Below are 22239 nucleotides of genomic sequence, written 5' to 3' on the forward strand. Positions count from 1 at the left end.
AGCTGCTCATCAATGGATTTGCTCTTTAGTGTTTGGACTTTTAGCAGGGAAAATTTAACCAACTAAACTGAACTTCAACTCTGAAAACTGGACTGACACTGTTTCAATTTACCAGAACTTCTATGTTAAGCTGCTTTCACACAATCTGCATTGTAAAAGTGCTATAGAAATAAACCCAAACTGAATTGAGTTGAACTATAATCAATATATAATTGAGCTTAAGAGAATTAAAATCAATATAAAAATACATAATTGCAATGTTTCAGTTGAATAATTTCTTACAAAATATTAAAATATATTCCAAAAGAAAGTGTATATGCTTGCATACTTTTATAAATCCACAAGTGTACCATAATATAATTTCATTTATCATTTTAATATAGACTAGTGTTATCATAAATGACCATGTACATGTATGTATGTATATATATAATAATATATATATATATATTATTGGCAGTTACACAAATGTATTATTAAAGGAAAAGAAAAGTAGAAGAAAAAACATTTAAATGACTTCCATAAATACCTTCTGGCCTGTGTGTTTATTAAAAAGGAAACAGCGCTCTCTTGTGAACAAGAAATGAAAAAAATAAGAAGGCGAAATAATCAAACGCCGAATGTACGTTAATAATGAAATCGCGATCGACTAGTCGTGTCTGTACTCAGCATCAATGGACGCCTTTGACTTGTTTAGAAAGCTTGGGTCTGGAGCAAAGTTTGATTTAAAAAGGTTTGCAAAAGATGCAGAGCGATTTAAGGTAGGTCTGATGTAAAGTACACAATAGAGCTCATGTCTATTAGGCTGTTGTTTCGTAAATACAAAGCAATGTGTAGTTTTCAACCTGAAATGCTCCCACATGGCTAACATGTGTTTTCATTTTCCATTGAATCTCTATGGGAATGCTAATGCTAATGCAAGTAAACCCAAGTAGCGCAAAAAGAGTGTTCGTACACAGTAGTAATATTATAAATACTATTAGACGTTTTAAACGTTTTGAATTTTACAGTTTGTTCTCGGTTGCACACCATATGTCATGTAATTTCAGATATTAAAGGGATAGTTCACCCAACAATCTGAATGTACTCATTATTTACGCACTCTCAAGTGGTTTCAAATCTTTACGAGTTTCTTTATTTTGTTGAACACTTAAGAAGATATTTTCAAGAAAGCTGAAAAGAACCATTGACTTTAACAGTAAGAAAAACAAGTACTATGGGAGTAAATGGTTACAGGTTTTCAGCTTTCTTCAAAGTATCTGCTTTTGTGTTGAAACAGAAGAAAAAAACTCATTAAGGTTTGAAACAAGTAAAGGGTGAGTAAACCCCATTTAAATATTTTTAAATATCAACATGCTAATTTAATGACTGCTAATTATTGTGTAATTCTTCTCGCAGGTAGGAAAATCTCAGAGCAAGGACAGCTCAGATCAGCTGTCCGGAATTAGATATTTTGGCAGAGAAACACAAGAGGACACATCTCTGGATTCCAGACCAAATGAAGATGATGCTGAAGAAGGAGAAGCAAGTGATGAGGAGCAGAAACAGGCTACAGAGTCAGTGAAAGCCGCTCGAAAGAAAAAGAAAGGAGCCAAGAGAAAATCTGAAGGTAAAGCACCTTTCAAGCTCTTCAAATATTTTATGTTAGGATTTAAATTTAAACCCCTCTTTCTCCATTTTGTGGTGAAACAGATGCAGAACCTGAGACAAGAGAGGGAGAAGGGATCCAATGGATGTCTTTGCAAAACAAGACGAAAGAGGCGAAGCAAGAGTCGAAAGACAAGCCTTCTTTAAAAAGGTTAAAGCAGCTTCATAATGAGAAGGTATGAGCATAGTGCATTAATGTGTAGAGAATATTTCACGTTTATTTTTCTTTCAGCAGGAATATTTAAAATGTCTGTTAAAGGGATTGTTCACCCAAAAAGTATTATATAATATAATTATTTACTCTCCCTTGTGAGGTTTTTAACCCTTGATGAGTTTTCTTTTCTTGAACACATAAGAAGATAATTTCAAGAATGCTGCTTGCTGGCACACATCGATTTCCTTAATGAGAAAAAGTACTATTGAAATCATTGGGTGCCAGCAACCAGCATTCTTCAAAATATCTTCTTTTAGGTTTAACAGAATAAAGAAACTCAAATAAGGTTAAAGGTAAGTAAATGATGACAATTTTCATTTTTTCATTACAAGTCCTGAACTAAACTAACCAGTTATGACAGAGCCGGCCCAAGCTTTCGGGAGCCCTGAGCAGAATTTGTTTGTAGGCCCCTCAGTGCAACCAATATCACTAAATTATCTTTTTTTTTTTTTAGACACTATAAATCTAAAATGCCCATTATCAATTTTTGATGTAGCTTTGTTGTTTGCATCATACAATTTTTCTTTTTGTAAAAGGGTTTATTCTGCAAAAACAACCACCTATATGTACATTATCTTTTTATTACATGGGTACATGCCACAAAAACAAATGATCGATCTGAGCTGTAATAATTTACTCTGTAATAATTTATTATCTCTTTAATAACTTACTACTACTATTGTTATTATTATTATTTAGTCACAAGATGGCGCCAAACAGTGGGGTGAAAGATAAGCATATAAATATAGAACTGTCAAGATGATTCATAGTACACGGTCATGTAATAAGTAATGTTAAACGTTTTCAGTATTAAATCATAAGACAGAATCTTTTTTTATTATTATCACCAAATTTATAAAACATGCATTTATTTTTATTACAGAATTATATCCAAGAAAGTTATTTTGCATAGAAGGCAAACACATTAACCACTTAAACTCTGCGGACGCGGTACCGGGTCCGAGACGTCATCGACTTTCGCTTTTTCAGGGGGGTTATTGTTGTTGTCATCGTTGTCGTCGTGGCGCGCGTACTGAAGAGCGGTGTTGTACTGTACAGCGGGGGGAGGGGGTGGTTTGAGGGTGCGTACTCAAGAGCGGTGTTGTCGCGCGCCTACTGAAGGGCGGGACGGAGGGTGTGTCGTGCACTTTTGGAAGGGCACTTTATATCCAAGACTAAAAAGGGGATGTGCACTGCACAGGTTGAGCTCTATGTGTGCACGTGCCTCTATTTACTAATAGCCAAGATGATTTATAGCACACAGACGAGCCTGTGGCATTAGTTTCAGCGGTTGTTATCTGGGATAGCATATTTTGGAATTCTGCGATTGACCAATCAGAATCATGTATTCCAGAGAGCCCTGTAATTATGTTAATTATTCACCAGTAATAAATGTTCATTTCTCTAGATTCTTATAATTAATTGAAAACTAATTAAACTAAATGTGTTTTAGGTGAATCGAATACGGCATCAGAACCGAATTAATGTGCACGGGACGGACATCCCAGATCCCGTTACCACTTTTGAGGAACTGCAGAAGGAGTATGACCTGGACCCACGAATCATACACAACATCCAGGCTGCGGGTTTCCATACCCCAACACCCATTCAGATGCAGGCCGTCCCTCTCATGATGCATGTAGGAAAGACTTCAGCTGCATCACAAATAAATCAGTTTGCTTTCTTGATTCTAAATTCCTTCTTTTTATTGCACTGATGTGTTTATTTCAGAAAAGAGAGATCCTGGCGTGTGCTCCTACAGGCTCCGGGAAGACCATGGCCTTCTGTCTGCCGCTGCTTGCCCATCTTCGTCAGCCCCTCAATAAAGGTTTCAGAGCCCTCATCATCTCCCCCACCAGAGAGCTCGCCACACAGGTGAATGTCTAACACACCTCATCAAACCATACACACGCTGACTACTGTGTGAACATATTGCCTGACTGACTGTGTGTGTGTGTGTGTGTGTGTGTGTCTGTGTGTGTCTGTCTAAAGACCCACAGAGAGCTGCTTAAGCTGTCAGAAGGAGTGGGTTTCAGAGTTCACATGATCAATAAAGGAGTTGAAGCTGTGAAAAAATATGGGCCCAAGTCTGCAAAGAAATTTGGTATGTGTCTTATTTTGGCAAAATGTTTCCCACTTGTTTTAACCTGTTTATTCTATAACCTGCTTATGACTTTTTTTTTTTTTTTTTTTACTTCAGGGTGACCATAGACCCTTAATTTTTAAAAGCAAGTGTAAAAGCTTTTTATAAGACAACCTGAACCACACTAATTATATGTCGCTCTTTATATTATCAAAGATCTTATGATCTTACAAAGTATTTTATGATGATAGTAATTCCAATCAATGAGAAAAACACTATTATAACACAACCAAACTTTCAACAAATAGAAAACCTAGTATAACAATAATGAGAAAAAATATTATAAATTCTGCTAAACAATGAAAAATGTATCATATCATGGTAAATCCAAATGATACAAAATCATGTTTTATTTTTAATGTATAAATTACTGCCTGCGAAAAGTGACCCTTTTTAATGTAAAATAACAAATTTATAGCTGTATCCATTAGAATTTTAAATGATAAACTACCTTGATTATACTTTTAAATGTCGGTAAATGCTGTCATTTTTTTTCTTTAATGTGAACAACGTCTAAAACAAGTGTGCTGCTTGAGTCCAAAATAAATAATAAAAATAACCAGAACCATATATATATAAAATATAAAGTTAATATCAAATCTTTATTCAATCCTCTTGGGGACAACTTGTCTAATGTAAAAATCTAAAGAGCCTCACACTGTAAAAGCAATTTATTATCTTCCCTGTGACCTTTTCCTTAAATCCTTAAAATGTCACCCTAAGAAGTCTTAATTCTGATTCAAGCAGCTAGAAAATTGTTTACTACCATTAAACAGCCCGACCAAGTTTGCTTTCAAGAGCTCGATATAAAAATATTTAGTCTTTTTGTAAACAGCAGTGCAGACCATTACATTTTTTTTTTTTTTTTTTTACCCCTTTATCCATTCATTGAGGGCGTCACTGTGGTGCAGTGGGTAGCATTATCTTCTCACAACAGTAAGGTCACTGGTTTGAGCCCCGGCTGGGTCAGTTGGCATTTCTGTTTGTATTTAGCATGTTCTCCCTGTGTTCATGTCAGTCTGTCTTGTGGTTGTAAACAACTTTCTAGGTAGGCTGGGTAAGCTAAATTTGCCGTAGTATATGAATGTGGATGAGTGTGTATGGATGTTTCACAGTACTGGGTTGTAGCTGGAAGGGCATCCGCTGTGTAAAACATATGCTTGATAAGTTGGCGGTTCATTCTGCTTTGGCGACCCCTGGCTAAAAAAAAGGAACTAAGACAAAAAGAATATGAATGAATAAATGAACCATTCATTGAGAAGATTATCAACCAGTCAAAGAACATTTAAATGTGATGTGATGTAAAATCTACCTTTTTTTAAATCTCACTGGTAGAGCATGAAAGCTGCTAGTCCATTTGTGAGGTAAAAATTAAAGTGTTCCAAAATACCATGTCTGAAATGAAAACTAGTCATGATCCTTTTAAATAAATAACACAAGCAATAGAAACAAACTTTTCTGTTAAGTATCATTTTGATTTCAGCAAATACTAAGAGGACTCACTCCAGCTCTTCCTCAGCATGACAGTTCAGAAATTATATTTTAATCTTTTTTTTTTTGAGTGTCAAAGAAAACGATTGCAAAACTCATTTTGAAAAATCACAGTCTTTTTCATTAAAAATTACATTAAATCTGGAGGGCAGTGGATTCTAAGGTGAACACAAGTAAACAATACAAATCATTGTCTTCATTCTTTTTAGTTTAATTAGGTCTTTGGTGTTTGTTTTCAACTTTTGTGGACCAAAAACTGCTGAGTGATTTACTTAACAAAACACCTTTGTTTTCCAGATATACTGGTGACGACTCCTAACAGATTGATATATTTACTTAATCAAGACACTCCTGCTATCAACTTAAGTAGGTGAGTGATTTGCAAAAGTTCTATAATTTAGGGAATAAAAACCTGATCGTCGTCATGAAAAAGTGAATTATGCATGTAGATTTTTCCTCATCTGTATGCGCTTTCTTTAATATATTGATATCAGTGTGTAATATCAGTATGTTCTGTTTGTGTGTAGTGTGGAGTGGCTGGTGGTGGATGAGTCTGATAAGCTGTTTGAGGACGGTAAGACTGGTTTCAGAGAGCAGCTTGCCACTATCTTCCTGGCCTGCTCTTCTCCCAATGTCCGCAGGGTTCTCTTCAGTGCCACGTTTGCAACAGATGTCGAGCGATGGTGCAAACTGAACCTGGACAACCTTGTCAGTGTCAGCATTGGAGCCAGGTATTGAAACGCATCTTTTTAAATCTTGCCATTTGTGGAAACGTGCCTTTCACCTCTTGAAGTTTATTTTTTTTAGAGTGAGAATTTGCTTTTCTATTTCTTTATTTCAGAATATTCTACTTTTTTAGATGCCATTTATTTCATTGTAAAAACACAAGTGTGTTAAAAATGCAAAACTAAGTTAATAAAGTATTACACATACCTTTAAGTGTATTTTAAAAAAAAATCAGTGTAAATAATAACTGTAAAGCATTTCTATCTTAGCTTATTGCTTTAATGAATAATTGAAGAGACATACAAGACTTACTCTCCATCCATAGGAACTCTGCAGCTGAAACTGTGGAGCAGCAGCTGCTGTTTGTGGGTTCAGAAAATGGAAAAATCCTCGCCATGAGAAACCTCATAAAGCAGGTCAGTGAAGGTCTTGAGGTCATATCATAGCAAATTATTGAAAATCTTGAATATTCTCATTCAGACATTCAAAGTGAATTGTGGGTTTGGCTTTCTGTGTCATAATTGCACATCATTTGTTTTTAGGGGTTTCTACCGCCCGTGTTGGTGTTTGTTCAGTCGATTGATCGAGCCAGAGAGCTGTACCATGAGCTGGTGTATGAGGGCATAAATGTGGATGTGATCCATGCAGATCGTACACAACAACAGGTTTGTCCAACACAGCCAGATTAACATTTAATAATCACATGATTAATAAGTTTGGTATGTCTGTTTATACCTGTCTATCTGTTTATGTCTGTCTGTCTGTCTGTCTGTAAATCTCTTTGTCTGAGTTTATGGCTGTCTTTCAGTTTTTGTCTGTCTATCAGTTTGTGTGTCTGTCTATTAGTTTGTGTCTCTGTCTGTCTATCACTTTGTCTGTCTGTCTGTTAGTTTGTGTCACTGTCTATTAGTTTGTCTGTCTGTCTATCAGTTTGTGTCCATCCATCCATCCATCTGTCTGTCTGTGTCTGTCTATGTAAAGATGCGTGTGTACTATTAAGTTGTGCATGTGCAAGATGATGATGCATCAACATATGTTATTTAGATGCAAAATGTAAATATTTGTCAATGTTAAATAATCTTTTATGAAAACCATGTCAATTTACAATTAATTTAAGCGACTGAACAAATAAGTATTGTTTTTATGGAAAAGAAAAAAATATGTTGAATAACCAGTCCATTCATTCAAAAGGCATTAAATTGAAATCCAAAACAAAAAAACTTAGCTAGATGAATTGCCAGTGCAACAATTGTGTCACCTCAACCACACTCGCAACTGCGTGTTCAGATCATTACATGCCTATCCTCTGCCAGTGGATTTATAGTCATAGAAACGTCTATTAGCAGAACAGTGAGATCTGCTTTAAGGCATCATTCATTCATTTTCAACTGCTTTTCCGGGGCCGGGTCAGCAGTCTTAGGAGAGAACCCCAGCGGGATCCCAAGGTGTTGCCAGGTCAGCCAAGAGACATAGTCCCTCTAGCGTCTTCTGGGTCTTCCCCAAGGCCTCCTCACGGTGGGACATGACTTTAACACCTCACTAGGTAGACGTCCTGGAGGCATCCGAAACAGATGCCCAGGCCACCTCAGCTGACTTTTCTGGATGTAGAGGAGCAGTGGCTCTATTCTGAGCTCCTCCCAGATGACAGAGCTCTACATCCTATCTATAAGGGTGCGTTCTGCTCAAGAGAGTTGTCTTTAAAGAATTAGTTAACCAAAACATGTAATGAATTAAGCTGCTCCTCTCAGGCTACTTTTCTCCTTTGTGAGATGAGTGCGCCTCCATCGCCGTGTGTGCGTTTTAAAGGCTATTTACGTGCGCACCTGACCTGACGCGGGGACCGGATCTCTCAGCCTGATCTCACGAGAAAACGTGTTGGATCTCTGGACTATATAGGAGCTTTAATCTCACCATTTTCATAATTTAATTGCTATGTCATATATTTTAAAATATTGAAGGTTGGAACGACGGGAGTGTTAGTAATTAATGAGAGAATGAATTTTCAGTTTTGAGTGAACAATCAAACTATCAATCAAACAAATTCTTTCTGAGGGGGCACCCTCCACAAAATGCCACAAGGGACACGGTCAAATGCCTTCTCCAATGCTGGTTGGGCATACTCCCATGAACCCTCAAGCACCCTGGTGAGGATATAGAGCTGGTCCAGTGTGCAACGGCCTGAACGAAAACCGGACTGTTCCTCCTAAATCCTAGGTTCAACCATCGTCTGGATCCTCCTCTCCAGTACCCTGGCATAGACTTTCCCAGGAAGGCTGAGGAGTGTGATCCCCCTATAGTTGGAACACACCCTCTGGTCCCCCTTCTTAAAAATGGGAACCACGACCCCAGTTGCCCAGTCCAGGGGTACTATACCTGACCTCCATGCAATATTGTATAGATGTGTCAGCCAAGACAGCCCCACAATATCCAGAGACCCAAGATACACAGGGTGAATCTGCTTTGCCACTTATGCTTTAAGGCATATAGCACATATTATGTTCATAGCCCAGCTGGAATTAGTCAACAGCTAACTACAAGATGATACAATCTAGGTAGAGAGAGAGAGAAAGAATATGAGAGAGAGAGAGAATATGAGAGAATGAGAATGTTCTCTATCAGGACCTTGTGTAACTCAGGCTACTTTACCTGGTCAGTGGACATCAATTTCCAAATGAGGTTTCTGCTTTCTTCGATCACAACACTGGTAAAGCCTGGTTTATACTTGACGCATTCGCTTGAGTGCGTGCGGCGAATGTGACGTCATCGGGGAGTTTGGGTGCGCGCGACATGATTTCTGCTGGCGGATCGCATGTTTTTTTTGAGACTTGAGCAAACAGTGTGCGCGGCGCTGCGTTTGATTTGAATATGAAACACTTTGAAGAGATTTGTCTGAAACGGGTACGCCTGTACAGACGTCTTTATGATTCGTGATCATAGAGATAACCAGTTGGCCCATAATTCTTGTTGGTCTTAGCATTTAAATTTATATTTAAAGCTTGACACTTCTGTATTTACGTTGTGTGCTAAGACCAACAATAAATGAATAGTTGATGTTATCTAGGCCGATATGTCTGGGAACTAAACTCTCATTCCAGTGAAATCTGGATCTGAGCAAGCATAAGAAGGCTGATACATTCCCACATACATATCAACAAGCAGTTGCTGGCATAAGACATTTTTATCCTACCCATAATCCAATATACACAGATGGATCAAAAAAGTATGGTCATGTTTCTGCAGCAATAGTAATGGGTCAATCACTACACGGCATTCACATTCCTGATCAAAGCTCAATATTCACAGCTGAAGCAAAGGCACTCTTTTTAGCGTTGGAACACATTGAAAATGCTGAAGGACACAATTTTATAGTTTTTTCTGATTCTAAATCTTGTCTACAGACATTAAATTCTTTTAAACTGGAGCATCCCATTATTATTGACATTTTTATCAAAGTGAATGAATTACAGAGAAAGTTTTATAATATAGTCTTCTGCTGGATCCCAGGACATACTGGACTACTTGGGAATGAACAAGCTGACAAAGCCGCCAAAACAGCCCTAACAGGAAAGCTGAAGGAGTGCAAAATCCCACCTTCGGATCTTAAGCCACTAATAAAAGGATATATCCTCAAAAAATGGCAATCAGAATGGGATCAGTGCCCAGAAAATAAACTTTTTGAAATTCAACCTGAAATAGGAAAAAAATCGAATTTATTTTTTAAGTCAAGACACGATGAGATTGTATATAGAAGATGTCGCATTGGACACAAAAGACTCACACATGAACATTTACTCAAAGGAGAAGAACCACTAAAATGCCTTTATTGCAACAGAAACCAAAACAGTTAAACATATTCTTGTAGAATGTCCCATTTTTAATGTTATCAGACAACAATATTTATCTGGAGAGACTTTAAAAGAGATATTTTTAAACGTGAATCCATCTAAAGTTGTAGAATTTTTATCAAAAGGAAATCTTAAAAAACTGTTTTAGATTTTTATCTTATATATTATCATTATTATTATTATTATTATTTATATATTTTACCTTGTACATTATTTATTGCTGTTGATGACTTTTAATTGTTAGAATATTTTTACTTGATCTATTTTCTTTTTGCCGTGACATAGCCATAGACGCTGAAATGGCAATAAAATTAAAACTCTCTCTCTCTCTCTCTCTCTCTCTCTCTCTCTCTCTCTCTCTCTCTCTCTCTCTCTCTCTCTCTCTCTCTCTCTCTCTCTCTCTCTCTCTCTCTCTCTCTCTCTCTCTCTCTCTCTCTCTCTCTCTCTCTCTCTCTCTCTCTCTCTCTCTCTCTCTCTCTCTCATTCCAGTGTAATAAGGAATTTTCCATTGCAGCACATATATTGTCAATTGGTGATGTGATGCTGTCTTAATGCCACATCAATCTGCTGATGATTGGAATCATGTCGCGTGATCTTCACATTTCCTGGGTGGTGTACCACAAGTGCTTTTGATGTGATTCTCGCTAAAAGAATAAAGCCATACGGGCTGTTCACATATCACATCCTTTTGCACTCTCAAATTCCTTATTTTATAATCAGATGAGCAGCAAGCGTGCAGAAATAGAGAGAGGAATTAGTAACATGTTTGTAGAAATACAGCACTTTCTGTTTTTGCCTTTTGTCATGCGTCTGTTTCTTACAAATAGACAACTATAGTTTTATTTGAGCTTGGTTCATTGGTCCAGGCTTTCATTGTGTTATTATTAATATGGTGTTGTGGTTATGTTTTTAACAGAGCAGCTTCCTTTGTTGTCATTGCCCTGGCTTGTTGCATGACACCCCTAGGTGATGTATATTTGTAGGTGTTTCACTGGTCTTTCCTCACTGTCTTTCTCTTTAGAGGGATAATGTGGTGAGCAGTTTCCGCTCAGGAAAGATCTGGGTGTTGATCTGCACTGCTCTTCTGGCTCGAGGCATCGACTTCAAGGGCATCAATCTGGTTATCAACTATGACTTTCCTACTTCAGCTGTGGAGTACATCCATCGCATCGGTGAGTCTGCTAGCAGAGGAGAGAATACCCCTTTATGTTGTGTGGGTTTCTTATAAACATGTTGGTGCTTTGTTCCCTCCAGGCCGAACAGGAAGAGCAGGACACAAAGGGAAGGCCGTAACTTTCTTCACTGAGGACGACAAACCTCTCCTGCGCAGGTAATTTGCTCTCTTTAAAAAAATCAAGTCATCTTGCGGAGAATTGCCTTTTTTATAGCTAATAACTGCATGAACCTTTTCTCATTTGTTTATGGATCAGCATTGCTACGGTCATAAAGAAGGCTGGATGTCCTGTTCCCGACTACATGATTGGGTTCAAGAAAATTAAAAGGTGCTCACTACATGAAACTTTTCGGTTTATATAGATTTGCTATTTATTAGGTAGGGGTTAATGTTAGTGTTAGTTTTATTCTGTAAAGCTCTGGTAACATTTCTCCCAAATCCAAAAAATAAATATTGTCATTTTAGAGCTTTTTGATATAAAACAACAAAAGCTTTTTAATTGTTATGATTTATAAGTCAGGGTTTTTCCAGCAAATATTGATTTCTGTGTTTGAATCTTTTTATTTTGATATTCAATAAAGGAATCAGAAAGTTATTGTAACACACCATGTGATAAGAACACACCAAAGATGATAATGATAAGAAGTTAAAGAGAATATGATATAAATAAAGCACATGAAAAAAACTGAGCAAATAAGTCCAGTGATTTCTGAAATGAAAACATTGGTGTTGTATAGCCCAAAATTGAATACAAGCATGGCATGTGTTTTTGATATAATTTTATATTATAAAGGCTTTTTTGGAGTTGGAAATGTCATCAGTAATTTACAGAATTAAACCAAATACTCCAACTGAATTTAACACACAGTGTTCTCTTAGTTGTTTCTCTCAATTGCAGCATAGCTTTAAGCACAGTACTTTCAATGAGACTAGTTTCCTCTTTCATTACTATGATTTGTTGGTATTGTGATTTGTAAAATGCTTATGTAGCATGAAATTAGCCATGTAAGATCTCTAATTTTTCTCCACACAGCAAATTGAAACACCAGCTTGTGACAAAACCACCCAGACGGGCCGCTATTCGCACGACTCCACGCATGCTTTTTGACAGGAAGCTTGGCAAGGGAAAAAGGTTTGTTCTAAATCAGATGATGGAAAGAGGTTGTTTTTTCCTTAAGGCCTGGATATACCTACTTTTTCATTCTATGCTCAGTGGTTAAAAGTGTAATATTTCTAAGTTATTTACCATTAGGGGTGTAAAGTAACTAATTAAAAATACTCAAATTACTGTAATCAAGTTGTTTTTCTCAGAAATTGTAATTTACTAAGTCATTTTAAAAATGTGTACTTTCCCTTTTTGTGCATTATGGTGCTTTTACTCCACTACTTTTCTTCAACCTGCAGTCAAGTCACACTACTTTATTTTTCCTGTCTATGAGGATTTAAAAAATCAGTCCTGCGAGTCCAATCAAATCGCACGTAGAAAGTAAATTGCATCATACTGAAATACCTTAAGACAGGCAACAAACTGTTTGGAAGCATTAAAAAGTGTCCAAGACACTTTGCACCACGGGTGCCCAAACTTAGTCCTGGAGGGCCAATGTCCTGCAGAGTTAGGCTCCAACTTGCTTTAATACACTTGCGAGAAGCTTTGTAGAATACCTGGTAAAAGCTTGATTAGTTGGTTCCGGTGTGTCTAATTGTGGATGAAGCTAAAATCAACAGGACACCGGCCCTCGTGGAACAAGTTTGGACAATCCTGCTTTACACACAATGACCCAGAGACTGTTTAGATTGCATGTCACTGGTAAAAAGATGGCAGATGTCAACTGTATGATTACTGAAATGGCCTTAAACAATCACTAAATTTACTACAGCATGTTTACTTTTACTCTACTTGGAATACATTTTTGGGCAAGTAATGGTGCTTTTACTTGAGTATGATTTTTTTTAGTACTTTTTCCACCACTGTTTACCAATAATTTTAAATAACATACTTTTCCGTAAAGTTCACAATGGCAAGCTTTGTTTTTTTTTGTTTTTTTTCCAAAAGCATTTTTATTGAACATATTAGATATGAAACATACATTGCAAAATAGCTTTTCAATTTTTCTTTTTTTTTTTTTACACAACAAACAAACAAAACCTGTCGCACATACATTTAGGTTCTAGAAAAAAATATAAATAATATTAATAAAAAATACAAATAAATAGTAATAATAAGTAAAGCATATGTTACTCTCATAAATAAGGGGAAAAAAAAGAAAATACTAAATATTGAAGACAAAAAAAAAGAGAAAAAAACCAACAACAAACAAACAAGAAAAGGTTCTACTCTTCTAAAATGACTGAGGGGTCCATCTTTTTTATGTGATCTAAAACAGGTTGCCTGGTGAGAAAAAACATATCAGTACAGCCTCCTAAAGTGTATCGTATTTTTTCTAAGGCCAGGTGGTGTAGAAGTTCCATAAGCCATTGCTTAAAGGTTGGAGGAAGTTTTTCCTTCCATTTCAGCAATATTAATCTTCTAGCTAAAAGCGTAGTAAAGGCAATCACATTTATCTTGCTTTTGCTAAAACATAAGGACTGTGGTGTGATTCCAAAAATTGAAATTATGGCCTCAGGTTCTACATGGGTATTTAATGCGTCCGAGAGGAATTTAAATATTAGCTGCCAGAATTTCTTTAATTTTGAACAAGCCCAAAACATATGAGATAAAGTAGCTGGCTCAATGTTACATCGGTCACAGTTAGGGTCTATATTTGGTTTAAATTTGGCTAGTTTCACTTTGGACCAATGTAATCTATGTACTACTTTAAATTGTATAACTCTATGTTTTAAACAAATTGAAGATGAGTGGATATGGTCTAAATCAATGGCAAGCTTTGTTTAATGGTAATATCCAAAATTCAACTCCAATTGAACTTCATTTTGTTCAAAATTGTCTCACACCAGTTCTGTACGAGCTGTATACAGGGCCTTGACAGAATAGAAAAATGAAAAGAAAACATTTGCATTGTTTACTACAAATTTTCAATACAAATAACTGGTAAACTCTGATTTTCAGCACTGTGTAAAAGTGTAATTGCAGTGTATTTGTAGAATATTTACCTGATTTTAATATAAGTGTGGTCCTAGTTCAGTTTGTCAATTCACTTTGTTTCTTTATGCATTTATTTTCAGGAAAAAGAGAAAAGCCACTGCAAAAGAAGCAAAAGGCGAAGCACCAGAAGTCATTTCTAACTGCTGAATTTGGCACACTGTTTCACAGCTCATTTTTCTAATCCAAATTATTGCCTTTTAATAAACTGAATGTTAATCTGTGGGTTTGTGTGTCTATCTTTAGATCGAAAACAGCTTGTTAAAAAAAGGCATCTCCACATTCATTTTAAAAGAAAAAGCTCAATGCTTTGCGCCGTCATTCTGATTGTCCTTCTATAGTCATTTCTCTATGATCTGCGGCATTGTCTTTTTCACCACATCTTGGCTGAGCCAGTCAGAACAGCATGATGAGCATGCAGACATTCATTTCTTTGGTGGGAAAGTTTCAGTTTTGCTTTGACATATTGGATATAAAGTGTCAATTTATATTTTTATTTCAAACATAAGGATTATTAGAGCATTATCTATGTAGTAGTAGAAATGACTACAAAGGCACTACTTTAATTATTTAATACATTTCTTTGATCAGGAGATTCACTTCTTTTAAAGAGTCAAAGATAAAGGTCCTCTCTAAACTGTTTGGTAAAAAATTTTCTGATTGTGTATTCATATGTGTATTTGTGATGTTTCAGGGGAAAACTTACAATATGTCGTCTCTTCAAACCACATAACCTGTTTGTTCATTTCCTGTTTTTTTTTTCCCATAGATTTGTCACACAGAAAGTTCCCTCTCATTTGTACCTTAAGCAATGGTCTAAAACTCGATTCCTCACACCTGCTTAATAGTCTCTAGTAGTTTTAAACACCTTAATTATTTGGATCAGCTGCGTTTGATTAGGGTTGGAACAAAACTATGCAGAGCTGCGGCCCACCGGCAATTGAGTTTGTTACTTATGATGTGTGTGCACGTGTGTGTGCGCACGTTTATACAGTTAAAGTCAGTTAAAGTAAATTATTTGCCCCTTTCTCTTTTTTTAATTTCTTTTTCAAATATTTTTTAAATGTTAAATAGAGCAAAGAAATTCTCACAGTAGTATTTTCCTTAATAATTTTATTTTCTTCTGGAGAAAGTCTTTTTAATTTTGGCTAGAATAAAAGCAGTTTTTCATTTTAAAAAGTATTAGCCCTCCCTTTTTTATCTACTGCATAACCACTGTTATACAATAACTTGCGTATTAACCTAATTACCCTAGTTAAGCCTTTAAATTGCACTTTAAGCTGATTATAAGTGCCTTAAAACTATCTAGTAAAATATCTACTGTCATCATGGCAAAAATAAAAGAAATCAGTTACTAGAAATGAGTAATTGTTTAGAAATGTGTTTAAAAAATCCGTTAAACAGAAATTGGGGCAGGGGCACTAATATTTCTGACTTCAACTGTAAATATCTAACATATGGGATATCATAGTGTATATATATATATATATATATATATATATATATATATATATATATATATATATATATATATATATATATATATATATATTTATTTATTTTATTTTTTTCATGCGTGTCGATGTCTAGCTTTATGTTTAAATAAAACTTTGCTTAATACATACATACATGTACATACATGCATATACACATGTACTGAGGTAGGTAATGCTGTCGCCTCACACCAAGAAGGTCGCTGGTTTGAGCTTTAGTTGGGTCAGTTGGCGTTTTTGTATGGAGTTTGCATGTTCTCCCTGCGTACACGTGCGTTTCCTCTGGGTGCTCCGGTTTCCCCCACAGTCCAAAGACATGCGGTACAGGTGAATTGGGTAGGCTAAATTGTTCTTAGTGAATGAGTTTATATGGATGTTTCCCATAGATGGGTTGCAGCTGGAAGGGCATCCGGTGCATGAAACATGTGCTGAATAAGTTGGCGGTTCATTCCACTGTGGCAACCCCAGATTAAAAAAGTAAGCCAAAATGAAAGTGAATGAATAAATGAACACCTGTAGTATTGATAGGAAACTTACATAGGCGATATATAAACTTGATGCATAAACCCACACACACTTGCTTATACATATAAACTATCCCTGCATAAACACCCACATTAACACATGCACATACATATAAAATTGATGCATGCAAACACACCTATACTCGCATGAGCCAGCCTGATCTCACGCATGAGCACATGATCTATGCGTATGCACCATAGAGGCAGTACCTCACCTGTCATCATCCTCACCTGCCATCATGATATGTATACTAATGATAAAATAAATATGTCTATAAATGCTATTTCTGTATGATTCAAAAGATTTCAATCATATTATATTCAAAATCGCTGTATTTTACATTTCCTGTTCAGTTACAGCCTGTTACTTTATATTTTGCTCTAACTGACTGCAAAAATCATGGATTTAATATCTCAGCTTAAACATTTCTCAATATCGGACTTTATATTAAACGTGAATACATAATGGATGACCAATGCTGGAGCTAAAGGGTATGACACGGAAAGAGTTAGTTAGTGCCTAACCAGCCACAAACCTCAGCCCACGGTGTATGTATGCATGCATCAAGTTTATATTTCCTTTATATTTCTGCAAGTTTATATATATATATATATATATATATATATATATATATATATATATATATATATATATATATATATATATATATATATATATATATATATGTGTGTGTGTGTGTGTGTGTGTTGTTTTAAAGTCCAATAGCTATAGGTGTATATGCAGGTATTTTATGTAAGTATTAATAAGAGAAATTTAATGTAAATCCTACACGGTGCCTCATAGCACCTGATCGTGCCTCATAATTTACACAGAACATGAATAGATAAGCTACCTAAAGTAAAACAAGAATGAATGACACAGGATATGTATGCAATATTACTACAGTCATTTAATGAATGATGCACAAAATGAATTGAATTTTTAACCACTGCTTGAAATTGTGCTAATCAAGCACTACATCTAAAGTTGTGTTTCCGCGGTGAGAAAACCAATAGTCAGAAGTGGATTTTTGTTTTTGCAGTTTGCATATGGGTGTTCTTTCCTGTGTTGGTTTCATTTTTGCTTTTCATCACGTCACGGAACTATGTGAATGTGGATCATTTGGTTAAAACGACATTCTCATATCCCATAAAGATCATTTAAGAAGAACCTTAAGAACTCAAGAATGACTGTAACAGACAAGACACAAGATGTGATAGGATTGTGACCAGCAAGCAACAGATAAGTTTGTTTAAATGAAACTAATTATTTAATTTAATGGTATTAATTTCTTTGTAAAGTCTGTAATAGGCCTATAATTATTGTGTAATAGGCATGTAGTAAGTGTGTTGTTACAATATTAGTAAAGGTCTGGTCACTTTTTTTAAGGTACAATCCTCTCTATTCAAACCATTTAACAAGACTTTTAGCTCAATAAACTACTATAGTTGTATTTTATAGTATTAGGGATGTAGGATCAGACCATATTTTATAATTACTAATAAACAACCGACATCTGTGGTGTCTGATGATGCTCTCCAGAAAAAAGAGATACATAATAGTTTTGATGATATTCGTTATCATATATAGATGTCACATATAAATATATACATTTACAATAAACTAAATGTATACATCTGTGATTTAAAATTGCTGTAATGGATCCTTTTCACAAGACAATGATGGATCAAATCACAAAAAACTAATTACAGCTTGTGCGAGGCATTTGAAATGCAGAGTTTAATGAAGGGAAAGTAAATTGGACGTTGTTCACTCATCTAACTTCCATTTTCAGTCTCACACTTTTATTTATATTTGCTTTTTCTGAAAATCTTACTAACACCATAGTGAAGTTTTTCTTTTATTTTAGCAAATAGGATTGTAAAAAAAAAAAAAATGTTGTAATTTCCCATTGACTGTGCTCTAAGTTTACCTGATTATAACGACTTCCACTACTGAGAAACTCATGAAAAAGTCCATGATGATAAATATTTGAATAATATTTAATAATAATTTTAATGATACATTTTTATTTGCTAGTCACTCTTTTGTTAAACTTGTATGCTTTTAATGGAGGACTTTTACAAGATGACGCACTGCTACACTGGCTGAGATAGCTCAACGCACTGCAATTTAGCACGTTAAGCTCTTTCCGCCACTGTTCTCTGCTGTTTTGTTTGTTAAAATCATGGTATGTACTTTAATTCGCTCATAAAACGATGAACTTTTCCCTTTTTATGATTTTGTTATTAGTAAAATAGCATGGATAATATTAAGCAATTACAGAAGATCATGTTGTATGTAACAATGACAGCGGTACTTTGTTATTCGGATGCTAGTGTTAGCTCTGTGGCTCCTGTAATCGGTTGTGTTGTATGTTGTTACGTGTTTAGAAACTGTAAATTGGAAATATTTTAGATTTACAGTCTTTGTTTAGCTGCTAATTTTGCTGATTGCCTTAATTATTTATTTTTTTTGGACTTTTGATTATTCATCGAGCTCAGCATAACGTAAAGGCCTAGTGAAGTCTTGTCAATATTACGTTTAGTTTGGAATATTACTTTGCTGCACACGCTGCATCGATACGCTATGTGATTTACTGTATGTACAACTTGTGGTGTGATGGTTAAAGTTATGGTTTGGAAGTCAGAAGTTAGAAACCCTCAAGGTTTGTGTTTTCTAATAGGGATCGCTGCTGCTAACATAAACATTACTTATTTTTTTTTAGCTCAGTTTGGGTTTTCACGGTAGACTAAAGCATTCGGTTTAAATGCATATAGAAATAAAGCACGTGCAGGAGTTTATTTTTACTTGTACAGTCTGAGTTTTCTGGACAGAGTAAAATATTCAAACATATTCAAACACTTTGTTTCAAACATATTATAATTCGTACTTTGCTTTTGCTTCCTTCTGATTACATTTGTTTTTGCATTTGTTTTCAGGGATCAAACATATGTTGCCTCCGCAGACCAGTGGATCAGATTAAGGTGCTTGTCTTTGATATAAAAGTGCTTGTTTAAGACATTTCTCATACTTCCCAATGAAGTTAGCGAAATGGCTGCAACAGTAACATGTTTACCTTTTTATTAAACAGCAAATTTACTAGTCCTACCGTTGTGTAAACCATTAAACATCTCAATTATATCACGACTATTAACTTATTTGGTAAAACTACATTGAAGTAAAGAATTTAAGAAAATAAATGACAATTACAATTATCTTTCTGTCACACCAATTAGTCAATTTAGTTAGTTCACATCAACATTAAAATGAATTCATCATTCTCACCCTTTTGTCTTTTCAAATGTAGAAGACTTTCATTCAGTCTTTTTAAATAATTAGTTCACCCAAAAATGAAAATACTAATATTAATTACTCACCCTTATGTTGTTTCAATAACCCTGAGAAATAAATTAAAATAATTTTGATTAAATCTGTAAGCTCCCTCATCCAAGTCTAGAAAAGAATCCAATAACATTGTCCAAACTTTTCTTTGTGTTTAACAATTTTCTGCAGAAAAACCCCACAATAAAAGCAAGTCTTCATTGTCCTGACAGGACAGAGGATGTGTGTTTGCATTAGGGTCAGTACTCACCAAGGCGACACCAAACAACCAGCAAACACTCTGATTAAGTCTTGAATAACCAGTCAGAGCGCTCTCTTTTGCCAACACCAATTCAACATGCTGAATCAAGCCAACGAGCTCCGATGCTAACCTGATGAGAGGCGTAATTGGGAATTTTAGTGCATTTGCAGGGTGTCTGCGGGGTCTTAAAAGTATTAAAAATTGGTAAATTAATTATGAGAAAATTAAGGCCCCTGAAAGGTATTAAAAAATCTTAATCACGTTTTATGGTGTTTTTAATTTTTGTTCAAGCAATGTTCAAAGTGTTTGACTTCAAAAAACCATAATTTATTTTCCTCGATCCACACGATTGGTTTGGGCTTGGCGCGTCCGGCCAAGCTCCTCTGTGATGTCATGTAATTTGCGACAAATGTGGGAAGGTGATGTGAGGCTCTGTAGCGAAACCATAGAGCGAAAAAGACAGCAAGATGGGAACATGTAAGTTTGCATACTCCTGGTTGGAGAAAGATGAGTTTAAACAGTGGCTGAAGCCTGTTGCTGAAAACAACCGCGTAATTTATTATTTTAAGCTTTGTTTCTTCTGAGCTTATCTGAGTTCTGTTGCTTGGTTGTGCTCTATTGATTGATTTAACTACAACTGTTTATTAACAAGGTGACGCGGTGGTGCAGTAGGTAGTGCTGTCGCCTCACAGCAAGAAGGTCGCCGGTTCGAGCCTCGGCTGGGTCAGTTGGCATTTCTGTATACAGTTTGCATGCTCTCTCTGAGTTTGCGTGCATGGGTTTCCTCCGGGTGCTCCTGTTTCCCCCTCAGTCCAAAGTTAATCTAATCTGACAGACTTGCATGGAAAATCTTTAAAACAAACCTTTTGAAATATGTTTCTTCAAAAAAAACTGCTACATGATGGACAGATTTAATTTAGGTCTTTAATTACAGACAAACAATAATCAGTAAAATAATGGAGACCAAATTTGATGTAATTTAATCCTGGGAATAAAAAACGGAGAAAAATTAATTTGTGATTTAATTAAAGGATTAACTCACCGAAAAATTTGGCCAAAATAAGCAAAAAATATATACAACATGAACTTTGTTCACCTATATTTTCCATATAAGGTCATGATGCATGTTAGTGGTGTCAAAATGATAATTTTTTCGATGCAACATAAAGCAGACTAGAACGATTTGGTAGCAGTTTAATAATAGTTCAAAACCCGTTATTACGTGTCATTTATCAGGGTATATGCAGGAATCCTAATGGTAGTTTCAATACCTTTTTAAGACTTTTTAAAGACCTCAGAATATTTTAAGACCTCATCGTCACTTTAGTTCTAATAAAGCTTTAGTTTGAAATAAAGCTGACAATTTTATGACATTAACAAATCACTTGGTATGTTTAGACGTCTATCCAATGTACCGAAAACCCCAAAGGATTGAATGGAGTTGTCATACAAGATGATAAGGTGTTTGCCATGAACAAACACCCCTTGGTAGGTTTACATGCTGATTCAACATTCGAATATCAATGACTTGTGAATTAAATGAGTAAACAGCTTATTTTGTCGTCTGCAGGGGACTGTTCCTTGGTGGGTCGACACAAACTCAACTGCTGCTCTCGGCAAAACATTCCCATGCTCCCCTGACATCTCATGCAGCATTAAAAATGATCGTTGAGTGCTTGTGAACTTTGGCAGTTTTGACTAATTAAATATAAATAAAGATATACATGTTTTGTTTTTTGTTTATTTCAATCTCAGACAGCAAACTCTGTATCATTATATTAAAAAATGCCTATCTTTAGGCCCGGATTGTCCATCTGAAATTTTTTTCAAGCGTTGGCCAGGCACAATCACGTGCACACATAGGGCTCAACCTTAGCAGTGAAATTGTGGGGTGTGTGCTACCAAAGTCCCTTTAAGGCAAGTAATTTAATTTCAAATCAATCAAAAAAGCTGTATTTTTTAAGGTTGTCTGACCAAGCTAATGGAACAAGATCACGACACCAACCTTTTTTATTGGCTGTTTCTGAAGGACATGATCAGATGTCATCCAGTCAATCAAACTATATAACTAAAAATCATCCACTGAATAAAGGTACATCTGATAGTGCTAGTCTACTGAAGCCATTTTCAACTTATTCCTGGAGGCAAGTTTGTGGGCAATTAGGTATTTACTGAAGTTTGCCCGGCGTTTTTTTTTTTTTTTTTTGGTTACTTCTTTGGTTTGGTGCGTCAATCTTATCAATGCTATTATTAAAAAAAAAGATAATGATTCGCACTCAATTGCTTCGTACTGTT

The 22239-nt window shown here is 35.5% G+C and overlaps 1 protein-coding gene and 1 long non-coding RNA gene across 2 annotated transcripts; both read left to right on the top strand.

The window, feature by feature from the left end:
- Positions 1-622: 622 nt before the first annotated feature.
- ddx52 (DEAD (Asp-Glu-Ala-Asp) box polypeptide 52) lies at positions 623-14566 on the top strand. The gene is made up of 15 exons (NM_001044315.2): positions 623-761; positions 1399-1609; positions 1693-1823; positions 3315-3500; positions 3593-3736; positions 3854-3965; positions 5793-5865; positions 6023-6226; positions 6547-6637; positions 6764-6886; positions 11088-11238; positions 11321-11396; positions 11497-11568; positions 12274-12372; positions 14424-14566. Exons 1-15 carry the CDS (start codon positions 675-677, stop codon positions 14488-14490), a joined length of 1827 nt encoding a protein of 608 aa, NP_001037780.2. The 5' UTR covers positions 623-674; the 3' UTR covers positions 14491-14566.
- Positions 14567-17447: 2881 nt separating this feature from the next.
- Positions 17448-21674, top strand: LOC101886193 (uncharacterized). Its single transcript, XR_225382.6, has 3 exons — positions 17448-19345; positions 21343-21432; positions 21515-21674. It is a non-coding gene; the product is annotated as an uncharacterized lncRNA (long non-coding RNA).
- The last annotated feature ends 565 nt before the right edge of the window (positions 21675-22239 follow it).

The sequence above is a fragment of the Danio rerio genome, chromosome 21, assembly GCF_049306965.1.
Source record: "Danio rerio strain Tuebingen ecotype United States chromosome 21, GRCz12tu, whole genome shotgun sequence".
Lineage (NCBI taxonomy): Eukaryota > Metazoa > Chordata > Actinopteri > Cypriniformes > Danionidae > Danio > Danio rerio.